The following is a 22,586-nucleotide window of genomic DNA, read 5'->3' as shown; positions in this document are numbered from 1 at the left end:
AATGGAGGTATACAAAGCTGGTGCCCTGTTAGGTTGGACGATTGCTTGGTGCAGACAAAGGTTCACAAGGAGAGGCTTGATGATTCTGAAGTGCATGTGTATTAGCTGAGAGAACAAATCATTAAGGACAGTGTATGTATGCCATTGGATGAAGATTAGATCCTTCAGGAGGTGTTGGAACATCAAAACTGCAATGGCAAAACTGAGTGGAGGACTGGCAATGGCTAACAGAGGCAGGAAAGTAAGGTGATGTAGCATAATGATAATGAGTGACTGATGAAGGTGAGGGATTATATATGGGGGAAGCATAAAATAGATACTCCTCTGATTGGTGAACATTTAAATACAACGTTTATAAATATGATTATCACCCATGAGCTTGGCACGTCTTAAAAATAGTTGCAAGTCTGATAGTTTTAACATTTTGTTCCTTCCTACAGTTCATAAACCTACCATCAAATTGGCAAGACACTGTACATGCTTGTTCATTATTGCTTAAATAACACATGCCAAGAATAGTTTAGGAATGAGTGATAGCCAAAGTGCCAAGTGGTAATTTAATACACCATTCTTCATTGTTACATCTATTATTGGTCATGGAAAATCAGTTTTAGAAAATAAAAGGTCCCATTTTGTCTCCTTTCCCTAAACCAGAGGACTTCACAAATATAGCTTGCTGTGGGATCGGCAATTGTTGGACACTTCCTGAAATGGATTTGCTTTTTGTTCCACATAAATATTCTGATGGCCCCTTCAATCAAAAGACTGATTATTAATTTGACTCAATCCATGTGTTATAAATATAGTACAACATTTAAAGAATTGTTAATCACAGCCTTATTAAATTGGATGTCCAGTATATGCCATTGAATTATGCCAACTGTGTAAGCAAAGCACATCTCTCCTACATCTGTCAGTAGGTAGTTAATCAAAGGCTGTCATTCATGCCGTAACTCTGATTTGACTCAAGTGCCCCAAGTGGGATAAGTGGAACCCACCTGTAAGGGTCCAGGCCCAGGATCTGATCTGGATCCCAGTGAGGTCTGAAGATTCTTTGGTCCGCATTAAAATAGGCTGATGGACTGAGATGTTTTCAAGGGAGCTCCTTCATCCTACACCCAGGCCAGCGTCTGCTGGAACACCCGGCCTCACTAGATATGCAGTCCTAGTGCCACCCGGCACTGACACTTAAACAGGAAGATTTCTCATTGATCCCTCGGGCTTTGGTGGGGTCAGCGCCAGAGGTCGCCAGCATTTGCCAAAGGATATCAACTCCACCGATCTGCATAAAGTCTGAACCACAGTGAGCAACTTTAGGCACCTGTTTTAAATTAGCCCCCTTCACATAAGGAATCAAAGCAGGAGGAGGCCATACAGCCCCTCAAACATGCCCCAGCACTCAATAAAAACTCCACTTTCAACTCAACCTCACTTTCCTGCCAAACTCCATATCCTCTTATTCTCAAAATCCTTGGACTGAAAAGTGGCAAGTAACATTTGTGCTACACAAGTGCCAAGCAATGACCATCTCCAACAAGACAGAATCTAACCATCTCCCCTTGACATTCAATGGCATTACCATCGCTGAATCCCCCAATAACAACATCCTTTGACCAGAAACTGAACTGGACCAGCCATATAAATACTGTGGCTACAAGAGCAGATCAGATTCTAGGAATCGTGCGATGAGTAACTCACCTCCTGACTCCCCAAAGCCTGTCAACCATCTACAAGGCACAAGTCAGGAGTGTGAGGGAATACTCTCCACTTGCCTGGATGAGTGCAGCTCCAACAACACTCAGGAAGCTTGACACTATCCAGGACAAAGCAGCCCTCTTTATTGGCACCCCATCCACCACCTTCAACATTCATTCCCTCCACCACCTTAGCACAGTTCTAGCAGTGTGTATCAGCTACAAGATGCCCTGCAGCAACTCACCAAAGGCTCCTTCAACAACGCCTTTCAAATCTGTGACTTCTACCATCTAGAAGGACAAAGGCAGCAGACACATGGGAACACCACCACCTGGAAGATCCCCTCCAAGTCACTCACCATCCTGACTTGGAAATATATTGCCGTTCCTTCACCATCGCTGGGTCAAAATCCTGGAACTCCCTCCCTAACAGCACTGTGTGGGTGCACCTACATCACATGGACTGCAGTGGTTCAGGAAGGCAGCTCACCACCACCTTCTCAAGGGCAGTTTGCAATGGAAATAAATGCTGGCCCAGCCAGCGACACCCACGTCCCATAGATGATTTTAAAAAGAATGAACAAAAATCCAAAAATCTAACAACCTCTGTCTTAAATGTGTTCAATGACTGAGCATCTACAACCCTCTTGGGTAGAGAATTTCCAAAGGTTTACAACCTTCTGAGTGTTGAAATGTCAGTTCAGTCCTAAATGGTTGACTCCCTTATGTCCTCAAGTTTTAGCCTCTCCAGTCAGGGGAAACAGCCTCTCAGTATCTACTCGGTCAAGCTCATTAAAAACTTCATCTGTTTCATTGAGATCACCTCTCATTCTTCTAAACTCCTAAACAGAAGATGTAGGCCAATTCTACTCAAGGTCTCTTCATAAGACTTCCTCATCCCACGAATCAATCTGGTGAACCTCACATTTACATCAAAGTTATTCATTCTCTCTAGGTTATCGTTGCTTAGGGATGTTTTATTAAAGGTGCCACATAAATGCAATTTGTTGTTGTTGTTAGGGAAGGAAAGACTCTCTTGGGAACACTCAAAGGAAGTTTTTCATTCAGAACAGTAACTGTCTTTTGCTCGTCCTGAATTTCAGCCTCATTGGTATCTCTTCCCTCGACTAAAACGGGAAAGAGTCATGCCGGTGAGAGGATAAATTTCCTTGGAGCTGTACATCTAACCCTGCCAGGGTCCAACATAAACCCTGTTTATGCACATCAACTGGATTTGATTTCACCTCTAGCATCATTACAACGTATTGGGAGCAGCTTCCCAGGGAATTCCCGGCTCTATTGTTATGCTGTGCATGGAAAGCCAGCTTTTGCCCCTACTTGGGAATTTTTATTCCAATCCAGAATATATGAGTTATTACAGACTAATTCTGTTGCTTCCTTCATACTCGAGTTATTGAAAAATACCCAAGGCCGAAGGGAATAAAAGTCAGAGCAGGTTCATTTATATTCCTTTCAAGCTGAGATCCGGGTTTCAACTCAACCAGGCGTAATGAGACAGCAGTAATCTCTCTCCCTTTATCTCTCTCTCTGTCTCCTTGTCTCTCTCCTCCTCTCTCTGTCTCTCTTTCTCTCTCCCTTTGTGTGTCTGTCTCTCTCTCTCATCTCTACCTCTGGCTGTTTGTTTCTCTCTATGTCTCTGTTCCTCTCTCTGTCTCTGTGTCTCCCTTTCCCTACGTCTGTCCCTCTCTCTGTCTCTGAATCTGTTAGTTTCTCTCTCCCCCTTCTGTCTGTCTCTCTGTCTCCCTTGCTCTGTGTCTCTCCAGGTCCTTCTCTGTCCCTCTGCCTCTTTCTTTTTCTTCCCCTTCTATCTCTCTATTGCTCTGTCTCTCTCTCTCTCTAAGTGAAATGAGTTTGGTCAATCTTGATCCAGTTCTGATGGACTCAAGATCATAACACAAGCCAGTCACAAGTCATAGAGCTGATCAATTTATGTGCGTTTAAAGTGCACCTTGTTACAATCTCAAAGTTCTTCATATCCAATGGATTATTTCTGAAATTCAATTTTCTTGTTTTATAACATTGAAATTTCCTTTACATTGTTCATTACAAACACATAATTATCAGACAGATAGAGTATTGATGCCAATGCCCATCCTCTCTTATAATCCCAGCCCTTGCTGTATAGTCACTATACCCTCTGACCTTCCCCTCTCTGGTGCTGAATGTTCCGTACTCAGCAAATAACTCAGTTTCATCCCCTTACACCCTCACCTCAATGAATTTCGGGCTCGGCACGATGCTGAACTCTTCTTCCATCGCCTTCGTCTCTGTGCTCACTTCTTTGGGCAGGAGTCCTCTCCCTGTTCAATGGGTCCTTTCACCTACCTCCAGTATTCTCCCTCCACCTGGACCCTTCCCTCTGGCCTCATACCCGCTCTTGATCTTTGCATTGAGAACTGTCAGTGTGACATCGGCCAACTTGATTTCTCTGCTCCTCTCACCCACTACAACCTGTCTCCTTCTGAACTTGCTGCAGTCCATTCTCTCAGGTCCAACCCTGACTTTGTTATCAATCCTGCCGGCAAGGGTGGTGCTGTTCTTGTCTGGCAAACTGATCTCTACCTCGCAGAGGCTGAGCACCAACTCTCAGACAATTCTTCCTACCTCCCCCTGGACCATGACCCCACCACCGAACATCAAGCCATTGTTTCCAGGACAGTCACTGATCTCACCTCCTCTGGAGATCCTCCCTCCACAGTTTCCAACCTCAGTCCCCCAACCTTGGACAGCCCGCTTCTACCTCCTTCCCAAAATCCACAAACAGAGCCGTCCTGGTAGGCCCATCATGTCAGCTTGTTCCTCCCCTGTGGAACTCATTTCTTCCTTTTTTGATTCCATTCTCTCTCGCCTTGTCCAGTCTCTTTGCACTTACATTCGTGATTCCTCCGATGTCCTACATCTTATCAACAATTTCCAGTTCCCTGGCCCTAACTGTCCCCTCTTCACGATGGATGTCCAATCCCTCTACACCTCCATTCCCCACGAGGATGGTCTGAGGGCTCTCCACTTCTTCCTTGAACAGAGGCCCGAGCAGTCCCCATCCACCACTACTCTCCTCCATCTGAACTTGTTCTCTCACTGAACAATTGCTCTTTTAACTTGTCTATGGGTACCCGCATGGACCCTCTTTATGGAGTATGTGGAACATTCCTTGTTCTAGTCCTACTCAGGCCCCCTCCCCCCTTGTTCCGGCACATCGATGACTGTATCGGTGGCACTTCATGCTCTCATCTGGACTTGGAAAAAATTATCGATTTTGCTTCCAATTTCCACCCCTGTCTCACCTTCACATGGTCTATCTCCGACACTTCCTTTCCCTTCCTTGGCCTCTCTGTCTCCATTTCTGGTGATAGACTGTCCATCAGGATTCATTACAAGCCTACCAACTCCCACAACTACCTTGACTACAGCTCCTCACATCCTGCTTCCTGTAAGGACTCCATCCCATTCTCCAATTTCCTCCGCCTCATTTGCATCTGTTCCAATGATGCCGCTTTCCAAAACGGCGCTTCTGACATGTCTTCCTTTTTCCTGAGCTGAGGGATCACCCCCACTGTGGTTGACAGAGCCCTCAGCCTTGTCTGACCCATCTCCCATACCCTCCCTTCACTCCTTCCCCTCCCTCCCAGAACCATGATAGAGTTCTCCTTGACCTCACTTTTCACTCCACCAGGCTCCAAATTCAAAGGATCATCCTCAGCCATTTCTGCCAACTCCAGCATGATGCCACCACCAAACACATCTTCCCGTCAACTCCCTGTCAGCATTCCATAGGGACTGTGACACTCTGGGTCCACTCCCCCACCACCCTCAACTCCTCATCCCCTTCCCACTGCACCTTCCCATGCAATCACAGAAGATGCAACACCTGCCCCTTTACCTTCTCCCTCCTCACCGTCCAAGGCTCCAAACACTCCTTTTCAAATGAAGCAGCGCTTCATTTGCACCTCCTTCAATTTAGTCTACTGCATTCGCTGCTCCCAATGTGGTATGCTCTACATTGGAGAGACCAAACGTAGGCTGGGTGACCGCTTTGAGGAACACCTTTGATCAGTCTGCAAGCATGACCCAGACCTTCCCAGCACCTCCATCTTCCGATTGCAGCCTTCCAGACTAAACATCGAGTTCAACAACTTCAGACCATGAACTGTTTCCTCCATCTTGACCTTTTTTTAATCCAATTATTTTAAAACTTTTATTTATTTATCACATAATCACAGTATCTTTACAGTGCAGAATGAGGCCATTCAGCCCATCGAGTCTGCACTGGCTCTTTGAAAGAGCATTCTACCTAGTTCCACTCCCCTGCCTTACACCCCGTAACCTTGCACATTCTCTCTCTTCAGATAGCAATCCAATTACCCTTTGAATACCTCGATCGAACCTGCCTCCACCATCCTTTCAGGAAGTTTGTTCCAGACTCCAACCACCCTCTGGGTGAAATTTTTTTTCATCACATCACTTTTACTCCTTTTTCCAATTACTTTGAATCTGTGCCCTCTAGTTCTTGATGGTCTCTTGAGAGGGAACAGTTTCTCACTATTTACGCTATCCATATCCCTCAGGATCTTGAATACCTCTATCAAGTCTCCTCTCAGCCTTCTTGTCTCCAGGGAAAACAGTCCGAACCTCTCCAATATATCCTCATAGCTACACTTCTTCATCCTGAGAATCATTCTTGTGAATCTCCTCTGTACTTTCTCCAATGCCTTCACATCCTTCCTCAAGTATGGCACCCAGAACTGGGTGCTGTACTCTAGATGAGGCCTAACTCGTGTCTTTTACATGTTCAACATGACCTCCTTACTCTTGTACTCAATGCCCCTATTAATAAAGCTTAAGATACCATATGCTTTATTAACTGCTCTCTCAACATGCCCTGCCACCTTCAATGACCTATGGACGTATACACTGAGGTCCCTCTGTTCCTGCACCTCCTTTAGAGGCTCTCCCTTTATTTTATACTGTCCCACCACACCTTTCCTGCCAAAATGAATCACCTCACACTTCTCTGCATTGAACTTCATCTACCACTTGCCTGCCCAATCCACCAACATGTCTAAGTTCTTTTGAAGTTCAAGACTATCCCCATCACAGTTGACAACATTTCCAATTTTCATATCATCTGCAAATTTTGAAATCATGCCCTGCACACCACAGTCTAGGTCATTAATATATATCAGGAAGAGCAAGGGTCCCAACACTGACCCGTGAGGAACTCCACTACAAACCTTCCTCCAATCATTTATCACACTCTCTGTTTCCTGTCACTTAGTCAATTTCTTATCCAAGTGCCCACATTCTCTTTTATTTCATGAGCTAGGATTTTGCTCACAAGTCTATTGTGTGGCACTGTATCAAATGCATTCTGAAAATCCATATACACCACATCAACAGCATTTCCTTTATCAACCTTCTCGGTTACCTCCTCAAAAAACTCCAGCAAGTTAGTTAAATATGATTTTCCCTTGATGCGTCCATGCTGGCTTTCCTTAGTTATCCTGCACTTGTCTAAGTGATTATTGATTTTATCCAGTACTATAGTTTCCAGAAGTTTCCCTACCACTGAAGTCAAACTGACTGGTCTGTAGTTGCCGGCATTATCCTTGCATCCCTTTTTGAACAAGGGTGTAACATTCACAATTCTCCAGTCCTCTGGCACCTCCCCTGTGTCTAAGGAAGACTGGAAGATTATCACTAGTGCCTCTGCAATTTCCACTCTCATATCCTTGGATGTATCTCATCCGGTCCTGGTGCCTTGTCTATTTTAAGTAAAGATAGCCTTTCTAACACCTCCTCCCTCTTGATTGTTAGTTCTTCTAGTGTACCAGTTACGTCCTCTCTCACCTCGACCTACCCACCCATGCACCTAGGCCAAGGAGGGATTCCCACTGCCACCTTTTATCCAGGCTCCCCTGTAGGAACACATGCACCATGAATGTCAGGCCAAATGGCCTGTCTCTGGTCACTGGGCATTATCCATCAGCAATTGTAGCCTCTGTTTAGATGATAAGATGTAGGAGCAGAAGTTGGCCATTCGGCCCATCGAGCCTGCTCTGCCATTCAATGTGGTCATGGCTGATCTGATAATCCTCAACTCTACTTTCCTGCCTTTTCCCCATATCCCTTGATTCCCTTACTGATTAAAAATCTATCTACCTCAGTTTGAATGTACTTAACAACCCAGCCTCTACAGCCCTCTGCAGTAAAGAATTCCACAGATTCATTACTCCCTGAGAGAAGAAATTCCTCCTCATTTCTGTCTTAAATAGGCGACCCCTTACTCTGAGATTATGCCCTCTGATCCTAAACTCTCCCAAAAGGGAAAACAATCTCTCAGCATCCACCCTGTCAAACCCCCTAAGAATCTGTTACCTGTTGAACTTGTATGTTAGCTCTTTGGGATTCATGCACAAGGACTCCCAAATCCCTCTGTGCTGCAGCTTTCTTCAGTCTTTCTCCATTTAAACAATATTCAGCTCCTCTATTCTTCCTGCCAAAGTGCACAACCTCACTTTTTTGCACATTATATCCCAACTGCCAAGTTTTTGCCCACTTACTTAACCTGTCTATATCCTTCTGTAGACTCTTTGTGTCATCCTCACCACTTGCCCTCCCACCTGTTTTTGTGTCATCTGCAAACTTGGCGATAGTACATTCACTTCCCTCATCCAAGTCATAAATATATACTGTAAATAATAATACATATTATATGATAACTATATTAAAACATATTGCAAATAACAATTTTAGAGATCTTAGCATAGGTTTTAAATCTTATGAATCCCTTAGAATATACAGCTCTCAGTACATGGCCTGACTGTACACAGGACAGAATGTGTATATTTATTCATTAAAAAAAAATTTTTCATCCTTTTTCCCCAACATCCCCATCTCCCCCCCACCACTATCTCCACAGGGCCATCTGTCACTTGTTTCTATGTTGTGCCTTCACAGAGCGCTGACCCTGGTACTGCTATTAACACGTGCTATCTTACCTTTATGCCACCATCAGTAGTTTCTTTGGTCTTTAACACTACCATTAACACACCCTTTGTCCTGTGTCCATGATATCTTTGTCAATTTCTACTTAGCTCTCACCTATCCCTGTCCTATTTTGTTCCAATTGCATCAACCCCTCTTCAACAGTATAAAGTCCATCACATTTCTACTTCTCTGTAGCTCTGAAGAAGAGTCATACGGACTCGAAACCTTAACTCCGTTTCTCTCTCCACAGATGCTGCCAGACCTGCTGAGTGTTTCCAGCATTTTCTGTTTTTATTTTATGTTAATTACCAGACAGGTTCATTGTCAAATGAGTATCTGCGAAATACAATAATACAAACCAAAGTATAGAGGGACACTAACCTGTGAGCTACTCCGATGATAAGCAGGATATGGCAATGGAGAAGAAAGGCTGTCGTGTGTTAGGGCTGGGTACTGACTCTGAATTGGAAGGGGGGGTTGATTGCTGTAACTACCATAGCTGTACCCTCCTGTGTACCTATGAGAAAACAGGTTTTCACAATTATGTATACAACTGACAGCACTTCCCAACAAAGGTTTCAGTTAAAAAAATTTGCATCATTTATTGGCTGTTGACATAAAACTCAAATTGTATGACGGTGCCCACTTTAGCTCATCAATTGAGATGCCAGCTCTTTGTCCAAAAACCAATTTCATGAAAAACATTATTCATTAAAATACACACCACGGAGTTGTATTTCTAACCAAACCTACCTATCCACGCACCCAGACCAAGAAGGGATTCCCACTGTCCCCTTTTATCCAGGATCCCCAGTAGGAACACAAGCACCACGAATGTCAGGCCAAATGATCTGTCTCTGGTCACTGGTGTTTTACCAGTGAGCAAAGCCAGTGAGCTGGGAGCAGATGTGGAACTGTCTCTTGATATGAATCTGTGACGTCTGGAGTGGAAGGAAAGTCACTGGGGACAAACGCTAGATAATTAAGCTGGGCATTATCCATCAGCAATTGTAAACTCTTTCTTTTAGAGATCTTAGCATAAGTTTTAAATCTTATGAATTCCTTAGAATATACAGCTCCTAGTACATGGCCTGACTGTACACAGGACAGAATGTGTATATGCTTTGAAAGAATATAACCCATTCAGCGAAAATGGTGTACCAGCAGTAGGAGTGGGTACACAGGTGTACCAGCGGAAGGGGATACACAGGGAACTACACACGAGTAACAGCAGAGGGAAATACACAGCTGTTACAGCAGAGGGAGGTACAAAGGTGTAACAATAGAGGGAGGATACTGTGATATTGGGAAGAAACAAACATATATATAAACAACTCTATAATATCTAAACGCAGAGGGATTTGGGTGTCCTGGTACATGAAGTACAAAAAGTTAGTATGCATAAAATAAGGGGTCTCTCATTTGAGACGGAGATGAGAAGAAACTTATCCTCTCAGAGAATTGTGAGTCTGCGGGACTCTCTTCCCCAGAGAGCAATAGAGGCAGGGCCACTGAATATTTTTAAGGTAAAGGTAGGTTCTTGATTAACAAGGGAGTCAAACGATATTGGGAGTAGGCAGGAATGTGGCTTTGAGGCCACAATCAGATGATCCATGATCTTTTTAAATGGCGGAACAGACTCGAGGGGCCGAATGGCCTACTCCTGCTCCTAATTCGCATGTCCGTATTGCACATCGCTTTAAGTCACAATTTCATGTCCAGCTACAAATCTGCTACATTTCACTAAGGAAACCGACCAACAACAGAAGCTAAATTGACTGAATAAGAAGTGAAAGGGCCTACCCATGTTCCTCTCTGTGTGGGTAGACTGGCATTCTGTGAGTTGAGGATGCCGTGGGCACATTATTGCTTCTCATACAGGGTAGCTGCTGTGGGCTGTCGGGTGGTGCAGAGCCTGTTGTAACAGTATATGTCAGAGACCAAGTGTATGATTGGACAGCTCCTGAAAGAACAAAGATTCATAAACATCTGGGGAGAACATACTAAACAATTATACAATTCCTTAAATTGAATGTACTCTTAATGAGAACAGGCGTTTTACCTGGGCATGCAATTGTAGCCATATTGAAAGAATACTTTTAGAATAGCTTTTCTAAAAATATCTTTGCTCATGACATTCAGAACTTCCGTACAAATAACTGGTGAGGGAAAATGCAACAATTTAACTGGAGATTTTTGAAACGCATATTCTTAAAGGAGAGGATATTATTTTGGCCTGGACTGTAATCTGATTAATAGGATAACCAAGGCATGAAGGATATCAACTTGAGTATAAGATAAAAGGGAAGATTTTTCATTTATATAGCTTCTTATCACCTCCTCCGTCCATCCATTCTCATTGTGCGCTGCCTCAAACATCAGAGGATGTGGGTGTCCCAAAGCATTGCTGTACAGCCAATGAAGCACTTTTGCAGTGCAGTCACTGTTGTGGGAGCACGGCAACCAATTTGTTCACAGGAAACTCCCACAGACAGCAATGACATCATGACGAAATAATTTGCCTAAGTGGCATTGGTTGAGGGATAAATATTGTCCAGGACACTGGGGGAAAGATTCCTGCTCTTCTTTAAAATTACGCTGTAGGATCTTTGATGCTTTACCTGCGAGAGCAGACAGAGCCTGGCTTTAAATTCTCATCTAAAAGATGGCACCTCCAATAGTGCAGCACTCCCTCAGTGCTTTACAGTGGGTGTCAGCTGAGATTTTTGAGCTCAAGTCTTTGGAGTAAGGATTTAAACCCACAACCTTCCGACTCAGAGGCAGGGTACTTCTCACCAAGCCGCAGCGAGCAAGGCAAAATGGAATTAGGTAAGCACTTGAAAAGGAAAGATTTGCAAGACTATGGGGAAAGAGCAGTTAAGTGGGACTAACTGGGTAGCCCTTTCAGAGAGCTGGCACAGACACAATGGGCTGAATAGCCTCCTCCCATTCTGAAAGCATCTGTGATTCGATGACCAGGAAGTCCGCTTGATCATTGCTCCGGCTTCAGAACCCAATATCCATTCCTCCATCACCAATGCACAGCAGCAACAGTTTGGCTGATCAACAGGCCAAGAAAGACAAATACAGCAAAGTTTGGCATCACCATCACCATCAGGTTCTCCTCCAAGCCACACATAATATACTCCTGTTGTTTCACCATTGTTGAACCATAGGGCGGAATCGTCCCAGATTTGCACTAAGTGCGGTACCAGGCGGGAAAAAGGACGATTTACCTGCCGGCCACACTGGCGACTTTTCAAGCTCTATTGTCCCAATCCCGCCTCCTTAATAACACATTCTCGGGGAAACACGCCATTTCGCTGGTGGGCGGGCTCTCAGTCGCCTGTCACGCCATCACCTCGCCGCTTCCTCACGCTGGGCGCCATGTTTAAAGTGCAGCCACGCGCACACCTCTCAGAGCTACCAGCCCAGGGCCTCTGCACAGAAGACATGGCCCCGAAAAGCAAGAAGACTGTAGCACCCCACCCCCTCCACCCGATTCAGTGATGCCTCACTAGAAGGCCTTCTGGATGCTGTGGAGGCCCACCAGGATGTCCTCTACCCCCCGCTCCAGCAGCAAGAGGGGCGGCAACATCACCAATCCGGCTTGGAGGGCAGTGGCAGCTGTGGTCAGCGCCAACACCCTGCAAAAGAGGACAGCCACCCAGTGCCACAAGAGGATGAATGATCTCCTCCGTACCACCAGGGTAAGTCACTCTTCTCATCACTCTCAGCTCTCACACTCACAAACCTATCACTCATTGCCAGTTCAAGGGACATCACAGTTCACTCTCTCACACTCACCTTCATTGACCTCATCCCGTCCACTGCAGCACTCAGCACCCACACATGCCAGGCATACTTATCATCTGGCCTCGCAGGTGTCCTGCTTATATTCTCTCCACCTGTATTCATGTTGGACAAGTTGGCACACAACAAAAGGGAGAGGTTGCAGACCGGTGGAGGAATAGTTGAAATCAGGGTCCTCACAAACTTTGAAAATAGAGCCACCCAGCTGGCTGGTGAGGACCTGGACCATTCCTGTGCTGACAGTGAGGTTGGCAGTGCTCAACCAAGTGAGGGTCCATCAGACAACCATTCTGTGAGTGATATGTCCTGTTTCACAGGCCACTCCACACAGAAATTATCCCCCCCTCGCTTCCGCAGTCACATCTGGGAAACAGCCAACAGAGTCCATAGGCCAGGTCCTCGACTCAAGCCTTGAAGGCACATCAGAAGAGGAATTTGCTGAAACTCTCCCTGAAGACCCGTCACAGCGCTCACCCACACCCTCCACCAGCACAGAGACACACGTCTCAGTGGGACCTAGCTTTAGAGTAGCCTCGGGGTCACAATCTGGTGAGCACATCACACTGCCTGATCCACAGAAAGGAGGCAGGAACTTCCCAGGTGTTCAGCACTCAGGGGACTGCTGGAGGCCAGAATGTTGCTGAGTCCGAGTCAGATGATGAGCCTCTGGACTCGGTTATGTCACAGTTGCTGGAGCTGCAACGGCAAGCTCGGGAACATCAGGAAGGGATGTCCGCTGCACTCCTTAGATTGCAAGGCACAATGGAGGAGTCCGTCCGCCTTCAGGCTGAGGTGATAGCACTGCATGCCAACAGACCAAGGTCAACACTGATAAGATGGCGGCCGCCATGGCGACCTTGGTCCAGGACATCGGTCCTGCACTGCTGCAGGGGACGCACTCCATTGCTGACACCATAGTTGGCCTCCAACAGTGCCAACGTGAAAGGGGTGCAGGGCAGCTCGATCTCACTCCAGCTTCCCCTTCTCCTCAAGGTATCAGCCATAGGGAGGAGGATCAGCAGTTGCATCCTCCAGGGCCATCCACGGCTCCAGTAGTGTCCGGCCCATCCAATTCCCCTCTTCCTGTGGTCCCCGCAGCTCCAAATCCGCAGGCCAAGGAGGGTGCCACTGCCACACAGCAGGACCCCAAAAACAGGTCAGGGCCCTCCAGGTCTCGGCCCTCCAGAGGACGCCTGTCAAGGTCATCACAGACAGGGTGTAGCAGTCAGCAGGCTGCCTCCACCTCCGCTGTGGATGCTGGGGGAGCACCAAGACATAGCGGCAGGGTTAGGAAGGTTAAGAAACTCTTTCGAGTTATCAACAGTCACAGATTGCAACTCTTTCGAGTACAATCACAGTTCTTGGTTTCCGGGAGTGGGACATGAACCCACAACCCTCTGATTCAAAGGCGAGGGTGCTATGAACTGAGCCACAGCTGACACCTCGGAAGGTTAAGAAACTCTTTCGAGTTATCAACAGTCACAGATTGCAACTCTTTCGAGTACAATCACAGTTCTTGGTTTCCGGGAGTGGGACATGAACCCACAACCCACTGATTCAAAGGCGAGGGTGCTATGAACTGAGCCACAGCTGACATCTCGGAAGGTTAAGAAGATGCACAGCCTGGGCATGGGTGTTAATCACTTGTACATACTGACATACTGTTCACTATTATAAATAAACTCCCAAGAATGTCTCCTTGCTTATGGCTCCTTGTTAGATGAGCAGTGTCTGTGTTAGTCAGATGTGAACCCTTGGTCCCTGAATAAGATAAAGGCAGGTGTCTCAGTCCAGGGCCTCGTCCCTGTGCTTTGTGCAGCCTTCCCAGCCCACTGATGGCGTGTCTTCACTGTCACTGGACACCTTAGTCATGCCTGTGCCTCGATGGGGCTTAGCATTGCTGTCAGAGTGTCCTGGACTAGGGGCACACAGTTCCATCATTCTCTCTCTCTGTGCTCTGAGCACCTTTGAGGTGTGGCAGGCGCCCCCCATCCCATCAGCATCTGTGTCCGGTGAAAGTCCGGTCCTGAAGGGTTCAGCACACAAAGGTTGCCATAGGATTAGGAGGAGTTAAAGTTTCCCTGCTGCATCCCCATGACATGACCTTGTTCACAGAGCACGAGGAAACTGTCATCAGCCAGACAGGAGTCAGACATTCACATAAACTATGTGAGGATCTGCGGAGTGCCCACACTGCATACCGTCATCATCATCCTGGAATGTAGAGACTCTGGACATCCGCTGCATCTCCATCACAGGAGCTTTATTACAGAGGGTAATGTGCTGTCATCAGCCAGACTGGAGTCAAACGTTCACAGATGCAATGTGAGGGTCTATACTGTCTCCTCAGTCTATGTTGTCATCATCCTCCACGAATCTAGCAGCTATGAGGGCCTCCCGGGTGCACTTGCCCTGTCTGGCCCAGTGTGAAGGCCTCATTGCTTTCATCCTCACTTCAGGGACCCCCTCGCCCTCATCCCCGTCGACGTCCTCCTCATTGGAGCAGATGTGCGGCCCCCTCCTCAGCCAGCTCCTCTCCCCATTGCAGCGCCAGGTTGTAAAGGGCGCAGCAGGCGACGATGATGAGTGACACCCCCTGTGGACTGTTTTTCAGGGCTCCAGCAGACTGGTCCAGGCACTGGAACCTCATTTTCAGCAACCTGTTGGTTTGCTTCACCAAAGTGCAAGTTGCAGCATGAGCCTCGCTGTGCCTCCTCTCTGCTGCAGCCTGAGGCCACTGCACAGGCAGCATCAGCCACAGTCTCGGACGGTAGCCCTTGTCCCTGAGGAGCCAACCCTGCAGCCTCTGTGCGCCCTGGAAGACGTCAGGGAACTGAGGCCAACTAAGAACATAGGAGTCATGAACACTCCCTGGGAACCATGTGCAGACCTGCAGGATGCATTTCTGGTGGTCGCATATCAGCTGAACATTCAGCGAATGGAAGCCCTTGCAGTTGATATAGTTGACTGCATGTTGCCACGGAGATCTGAGCGCCATGTGAGTGCAGTCGATCGCACCCTGCACCTGTGGGAAACCTGAGTTCTGGGCGAATCCAATCGCTCTTGCATCCTGAATTTTTTGGTCCCTGGCAAAATGCACAAAGCTGTGTGGCCTTCGTGAAGATGGCATCCATGACCTCATGGATGCATTTGCGGGAGGAGGCTTGTGAGATTTCACAGAGGTCACCTGTGGAGCCCTGAAAGGAGCCACTGGTGTAGAAACTGAGCACCGTGGTCACGCTCACGGCCACTGGCAGTGGATGCCCTCCATGTCCCCATGGCGCAAAATCCTGCAGCAGGTGGCAGATGTGACCGACCAGTTCCCTAGACACGCACAGTCTTCAGCGACACTGGTTCTCAGTCATCTGCAGGAATGAAAGGCGGCGTCTATAGGCCCTGGGTCTAGCTGGGCACCAGCCAGCGACGGCTCACTGTGGCTCTTCAGCTGTGTGCGCAGAAGCCCCAGCCGCTGCTTTTTCCTGAGGGTGCTGCTCCTCTCTCTGCCCAGCCAGGCACCTCCCTCACTCTCTTCTCCATCGTCTCCGCTCCCTGTGAGCCATGAGGCATACAGCTGGGTCACCAGGCTCCATGCTCCTGATGTACTCCTCCTGCAGGATGAAAGAGAGAGAGAGAGAGACGTGTGGATTAGCTTGGGTATTACTAAGAACTGCTCTTGGTTAAGTCTGAAGACCCCTTAACGCACTTCAGCGAGCGCTGACCACCACTTGGATGGCCAGAGATTAGTGCGCTGCATGGCTGCCTGAAACCCCACCCACCTCCACCCCACTCCACCAGACTGATTGGCAGCAGCTTTGCCCACTGGACTGCCAGCTGTGCTCTCAGCTCAGACACAGGCATTCTCCTAACCCGCACTGCAAGGCTGCACTGTTAACTTGAACCATGGGGAGACTGGTCCAAATCTGAATAATGACATTGCAAAGGGCTGTGAGAACCTCCACCAGTGACTGGTCCATGGCCAACTTTAGCAAGGAGATTGTACAACATTCCAGTCGTCCAATTGTTCCGCAGTCCACTAAAACACCCATTAGTTTGCAGTCTGTGCCCAAGGGGTGAAAAGCTCTAGGGCACTTGGTGGCACTTTCATGCCTCTGCGTTGCTGAGTGGACAGATAAGCTAGAGGGCCGACTCCACGCATGTCAATGTGGCTGCACCTGATCTGTTTCAGCTGTGGAGGAATGGTCACTTTATACAAGGTGTCCCTAATGCGTGGTCACTTCCCTCCCTCCCACACGTACTAGTGCACTACCTTCAACCACAGTGCAGCACTTGTCCTGGCATCTCGCTGCCAGCCAGCAAAATGCGACTTGCCACTGCCCTCACCTGAATGCGTGGCGCCTCAATCTTGAGGTCCAACAGGCCAACCCACAAGCGCTGCGCAATGTTACAGCGCACTCACCTCCGAGCTCCCCTCAGAGTGCAGCTCACCAAGCACACACCTTATAAATGCTGTTGTGAAACACGTCTGTGATCCAGCATGGTGGTGGGTGGTTGGGTGGGGGGGGGATGATTCCGGTTCTAGGCTCATAATGATATGTAAATGTATTAAAATGAAGTTCCTGATGAGCAGCCGCGGGAAATGCGGCCCGCCGTTGACAGGAGGAGCAGACGACTGCAAACTGATTTCACGGCGTCACGAAACTGATTTTTGGCCTTCTCGCCATGTTGCCTGCTCACGTCACCAAGCACGCCCACCGCCAATGGGAGTGGCCGATTCCACCCCTGGAGTCATTATAGCACAGAAGGAGGCCATTTGAACCATCAAGTCCATGCCGGCTCTCGGTATAGCCAGTCACTCACGTTCCCCACATTCCCCTTGGTTTATCCCTGTACCCCTACAAGTTTATTTCCCTCAGGTGCTCAGGGTATCAGGTCATTACCATTTGCTGTGTAAAAAGTTCTTCCTCACATCCCCCTCTATATCTCTTGTGTCCACTAGTCCTTGTGCCATCAGCTAATAGGAACAGCTTTTCTTTGTCTACCTTATCCAAACCTGTCACACCCATTAAATCTCCCCTCAATCTCCTTTGATCCAAGGAGAACAACCCCAGCTTCTCCAACCTAACCTTGTGGCTAAAATCCCCCATCCCTGGAACCATTCCGGGTAAATCTCCTCTGCACCCTCTCAAGGACCCTCACATCCTTCCTTAGGTGTAGCGACCAGAACTGGATGCAATACTCTAGTTGTGGCCAAACCAGAGCTTTATACAGGTTCAGTGTAACTTCCCTGCTTTGGTGCATCCATAGGATCATAGGAAATAGGAGCAGGAGTAGGCCATTCAGCCCCTCAAGCCTACTCTGCCATTCAATTAGATCATGGCTGATCTTTTACCTTACTATCCCCATATCCCTTGATATCTTTAATATCTATTCAATACCTCTAATTATGAAACCCAACGACCCTTATACTTTGCTAATTAATCTGTTAATATGTCCTGCCACCTTCAAAGATCTATGTATGTGAACTCCCAGGCCCCTCTGTCTCTGTACGCTCTTTAGAACTGTGCCATTAAGTCTACTGTGCCTCTCCCTATCCCTCCTGCCAAAGTTCATCACTTCACAATTCTCGGTATTGAATTCCATCTGCCACTCGGCTGCCCATTCTGATAGAAAATCTATATCACCATCACTGTTTGCCACCTCTCTAAGTTTGGTAAGCCAGTATCCTGGGATTCCTTACATAGCAGCATCTTCACCAAGAGGCTGTAGTGGTTCAGGGAGGCCCCCTCCACCTTCTCAATGGAAACTAGGGATCATAGAATCACAGGATGTTACAGAACCAAAGGAAGACATTCAGCCCATCGTACCTGTGCCAGCTCTTTGGTACAGCTATACAATGAATCCCAATCCACCACTCTTTCCCCAGAGCCCTGCAAAAATGTGCAGGCTGGAGAAAATCTGACCTGCAGGATTTTACACCCTCCGAAATGCACACCCAACCCATGTGTGAATTTTCCTGGGATATTTGTCTTTTCACGCTGGGGTTGGGTTCACAGTGCAGTTTGCGAGCCGCGATGGAGTGTGGGTGCAGAGGTGGGCTGGTTAGAAGGTCCACCTCAGTTCCCTAACACATTAGCCCAGCTCCCAAGATCATTTAAAGGCCCCCTCAACCTCACTCCTCACTCCCATTCACCCCTATGCCACCCTCTGCCCCCTCGAATCACCCATGGCACCTCCATGCCTCCATGCTCCCCATGTATCCTTCATTGCCACTCACCTATTGTGCACCATGTACATGTCCTCAGGAGTCATGCAATTGCAATGGGAATTATTTAAAAATATTTTTTTTTAAATTAAACCTCTAACAATCTAATAAAACCCTGAAATCAAATACATTATCATTGATACTGGAAAGAGAAAAAAAGCTCCAAAAAAAGCTGTAGCTCTTTAAGTGCCTTTTAGATTTGTAAACAAACAAGAAACCACATCAAAGGCATATTCTGTTAATACAGTCTCTAAAATGTTCCAAGCGTCCTTGGATCAATAGCTGAGCTGAAATCATTATTGGCTTTTGAAAGCCAGCCAAACATTCATAATGGCTACAGCTGACATAACAAAAGCTTCCAGCTACACTGCCTGAAACTAACAGAATGGAATAGTGTCCCATTCCATTTTCAAAGTAGAGTGCCTGTCTATCAATGCAGAGGAGCAAGTGCAGAGATTTTTTTCAACGTTCAAAAGCAGGGTTTTTTAACAGCTGTCAGGATTTTTTTTTTACATTATTTTACATTTTAATGCACTGTGGCACTTTCTTCAAAGCAAAAAAATACTGTAATGCATGAGAGCACTTATACAATGGTGGCCAATGTAAGGCTCAACTTACCTTTGCCAGACAGACCACTTAAACGAATCATTGTATTTAAACACATCTACATTTACAATACAGTATCCAATAGAGACATTTGAAAGTGTCAAAGTATTTTACCTATGCCTTTCAGCACGTTACCGGCTCCTCAACAGGCTTCCCCCAGTGGTCACAAGCTCTCCAACGAGTTGTGGTTTTTTTAGTGCTTCCACAGCCTGCGTTAGCACACAGTCATTGTACGTGGGAGGAAACGCAATTGTCCTGTTGTCCTCACAATGGGGAGCCAGGCCTCAGGAAGCCAGGTAAAAGGGCCACACTGGAAATGGTTGGGGGGTGGGGTGGGGTGGGAGAAAACTGGCTTTCCAGCAAGAAAAAAAAACCAACCAAGCTCAACGTTTCAGGACGCGACCCATACCTCCACTGGGAGACAAAAATCCGGCCCATTCTCTCCGCTGTCCATTAATCTCGAACTAACACACCTTTCCCTCCCACTATTCCCCTGGGGGCCGGGGCATTCCATGGCTCACCTGGTGCTGTTAACCCAGTGTATTCAGGAGACTGGCTGCTGACAGGTGAGGCCGGTTGGATTTCCGCAGTGATTGATTTTGCGGGAGAGAAAGGGCCCGGCGATTGCGTCGGAGGAGTGTGATCTGACGATCCCGCATCTTCCCTCCTGTCTCCTGCACATTGATAGAAAGATCCAGAGTGTCCATCAGTGATTGGTCAGTGCTGGTGGCTACCCATTGACATAATATTCTCCCCATGGTTTGACTTCATTGCTGCAGCTACCATGGTAACCGGGCAGTGTGCTACACTACAGCAGGGGAATCTAAAAGATATGTAAAGAGGAACTGGGAATGGCAACAACAACTTGCACTTAGATAGAGACTTTAACATAGTAAAATACCTCATGGGGGTTCACAGCGATGTTATAATGTAGGGAAAAATGAGGTTGTCCATTTTGGCAGAGAGCATAGAAAAGCAGAATGCTCTTTAAATGGAGAGAGACTGCAGAATGCTATGGTTCAGAGGGGCTTAGGTGTCCTTGTGCACGAATCACAAAAAGTCAGCTTGCAGCTACAGTGAGTTAATTAGAAAGGCAAATGAGATATTTGCCTTTATTGCAAGGTGGATAGGGAGTCTTGCTACAGCTGTACAGGGCATTGGTGAGAGCGCACCTGGAGTACTGTGCACAGTTTTGGTCCCCTTACTTAAGGGGGGGGACATGCTTGCATTGGAAGCAGTTCGGAGAAGGTTCACTAGGCTGATCCCTGGGATGAAGGGGTTTGTGTTATGAAGGAAAATTGAGCATGTTGGGCCACTACTCACTGGAGTTTCGAAGAATGAGAGGCGACCTTATTGAAACATAAGGCAGGATTTTACCCTTGGCGGGGGTGCTTGTCGGGGGTGGTCAGGAAGCCGCCCGCCGCCCGCGATTGGCTCCTCACCGTGATTTTACGCGGGTGGGCGGAGCCAATTAAGGTTCACCCAGTTTGGAACGCGAGCAGCAGCGCTGTGTGCGGCCTGTGCGGGTGGAGGGAGGAGGGCGAGCGGGTCTGGTGTGAGCTTCACACACGCGTGTGAAAAAGTGCTTCAGTCTCCAGGAGGCACGGAGCTGCTTCAGGGAGACGGAGCACTGTTCAAAAAAACATAAAGGAAATAAAATTGTCATAAAATGACTCGGTCACATGAGCTGGGACATGTTTTTAATTCAAAAATAAAATTTTTATTCGATGCTTATTTGCTTTCAGAAACCTCATCCTGCCCGTGGATGAGGTTTCCTAAGTTGTGCAAAGGCCGCTTGGCCTTTTCGCCTGCCCGCTTACCGTAAGGTTGGACGGGTAGCGTCAATTTGAATTTCATTAGCTTCTTAATGGCCCTAATCAGCTTTTTAATTGTCAGCGGGCGCGCAGCCAACCCCAGCATGTGGCCGCCGAATGAAATATCACGAGACTGCGTGATGACGTCGGGACACTCGCCCAACATCATCGCGCGTCATTTTACACTCGGGCGGGGGCAGGGGGCATGGGGAGCAGGGGGCAGGCTGACAGGATAGATATTGAGAGGGTGTTTCCCCTGGGGGGGAGTGTAAAACTAGGGGGCATAGATTAAAAATAAGGGGGGTCTCCCTTTCAAGTTGGAGATGAGGAGGCAATTCTTCTCTCAGAGGGTCAGTAGTGTTGGGAATTCTCTTCCCCAGAGAGCAGTGGGGGCTGTGTCAGTGAATATATTCAAGGCTGAGTTAGACAGGCTTTTGTTAGACGAGGGAGTCAATAGGGGGTGGCGGGGGAACAGGCAGGAAAGTGGAGATGAGGCCACAATCAGATCAGCCATGATCTTAATGAATGGCAGTGCAGAATTGAGGGGTTCAATTGCCTACTCCAGCTCCTAATCTGTACGTTCATATGCTCAAACATAATTTGTCACCAAGCCACGTAAGGATAGATAACCAAAAACTCGGTCAAAGAGATAGGGGGGCCTCAGAATCATTGAATCATGCAGCACAGAAGGAGGCCATTCAGCCTGTTAAACCTCCGCTGGCTCTTCACAAAAAATTATCCAATTAACCCCACACTGCCCTGCTCTTTCCTCATGGCCCTATAATATCTTTTCTTCAAGCATTTATTAATTCCTTTTAAAAGTTACAATTGAACCTGCTTCCACCATCCTTTCAGACAGTGCGTTCAACTCATTGTGAAGAAACATTTTCTCATACTGCTTCTGGTTCTTTTGCTTATCACTCTAAATCCCCGACTCTTCTGGTACTGAAAGTTTCTCTTTATATGTACTCTATGAAAGCAATTCATGATTTCATGGCTACCTCTAATAATTTCCTCACAGCCTTGTCTGCTCTGAGGAGAACACGCCCAGCTTCTCCAGTCTCTCTATGTAACTGAAATCCCTCATTCCTTGGTGCCATTCCTGTAAATCTCTTCTGCACCCTCTCCAAGGCCTTGGCATCTTTCCTAAAATGTGATGCACAGAATTGGACCCAATACTCTGACTGAGGCTGAACCAGTGTTTTATACAGGTTTGACATCACTTCCTTGCTTTTGCATTTTCTATCTTTATTAATCAAGCCAAGGATCCCATATATCCCGTTCAACAGTTTTCACAACTTACCCTGCCATCTTCAATGATATGTGTAAACTTCCCTCCCACCAGCTCTCTCTGTCCCTGCAGCCCTTTCTAAAATTGTACCATGCAATTCACTTTGCCTTTCCTCATTCCTCCTACCAAAATGGTTC

The 22,586-nt window shown here is 47.2% G+C and overlaps 1 protein-coding gene across 1 annotated transcript in view; it reads right to left on the bottom strand.

Annotated features, from left to right (window-relative positions):
* The window catches only part of rfx4 (regulatory factor X, 4), a 125,396-nt gene that overhangs the window by 11,214 nt on the left and 91,596 nt on the right, over positions 1 to 22,586 (bottom strand). Inside the window, exons 15-17 of the mRNA XM_078567701.1 lie at positions 19,866 to 20,018; positions 10,506 to 10,665; positions 9,084 to 9,219 (exon numbers count right to left, since the gene is read on the bottom strand). Of these exons, the coding sequence (XP_078423827.1) occupies positions 9,084 to 9,219; positions 10,506 to 10,665; positions 19,866 to 20,018 (449 nt within the window). The remainder of the gene's footprint in view (positions 1 to 9,083; positions 9,220 to 10,505; positions 10,666 to 19,865; positions 20,019 to 22,586) is intronic.

The sequence above is a fragment of the Cetorhinus maximus genome, chromosome 22 (assembly GCF_964194155.1).
Source record: "Cetorhinus maximus chromosome 22, sCetMax3.hap1.1, whole genome shotgun sequence".
Lineage (NCBI taxonomy): Eukaryota > Metazoa > Chordata > Chondrichthyes > Lamniformes > Cetorhinidae > Cetorhinus > Cetorhinus maximus.
This window is presented reverse-complemented; position numbering and strand designations above follow the sequence as displayed.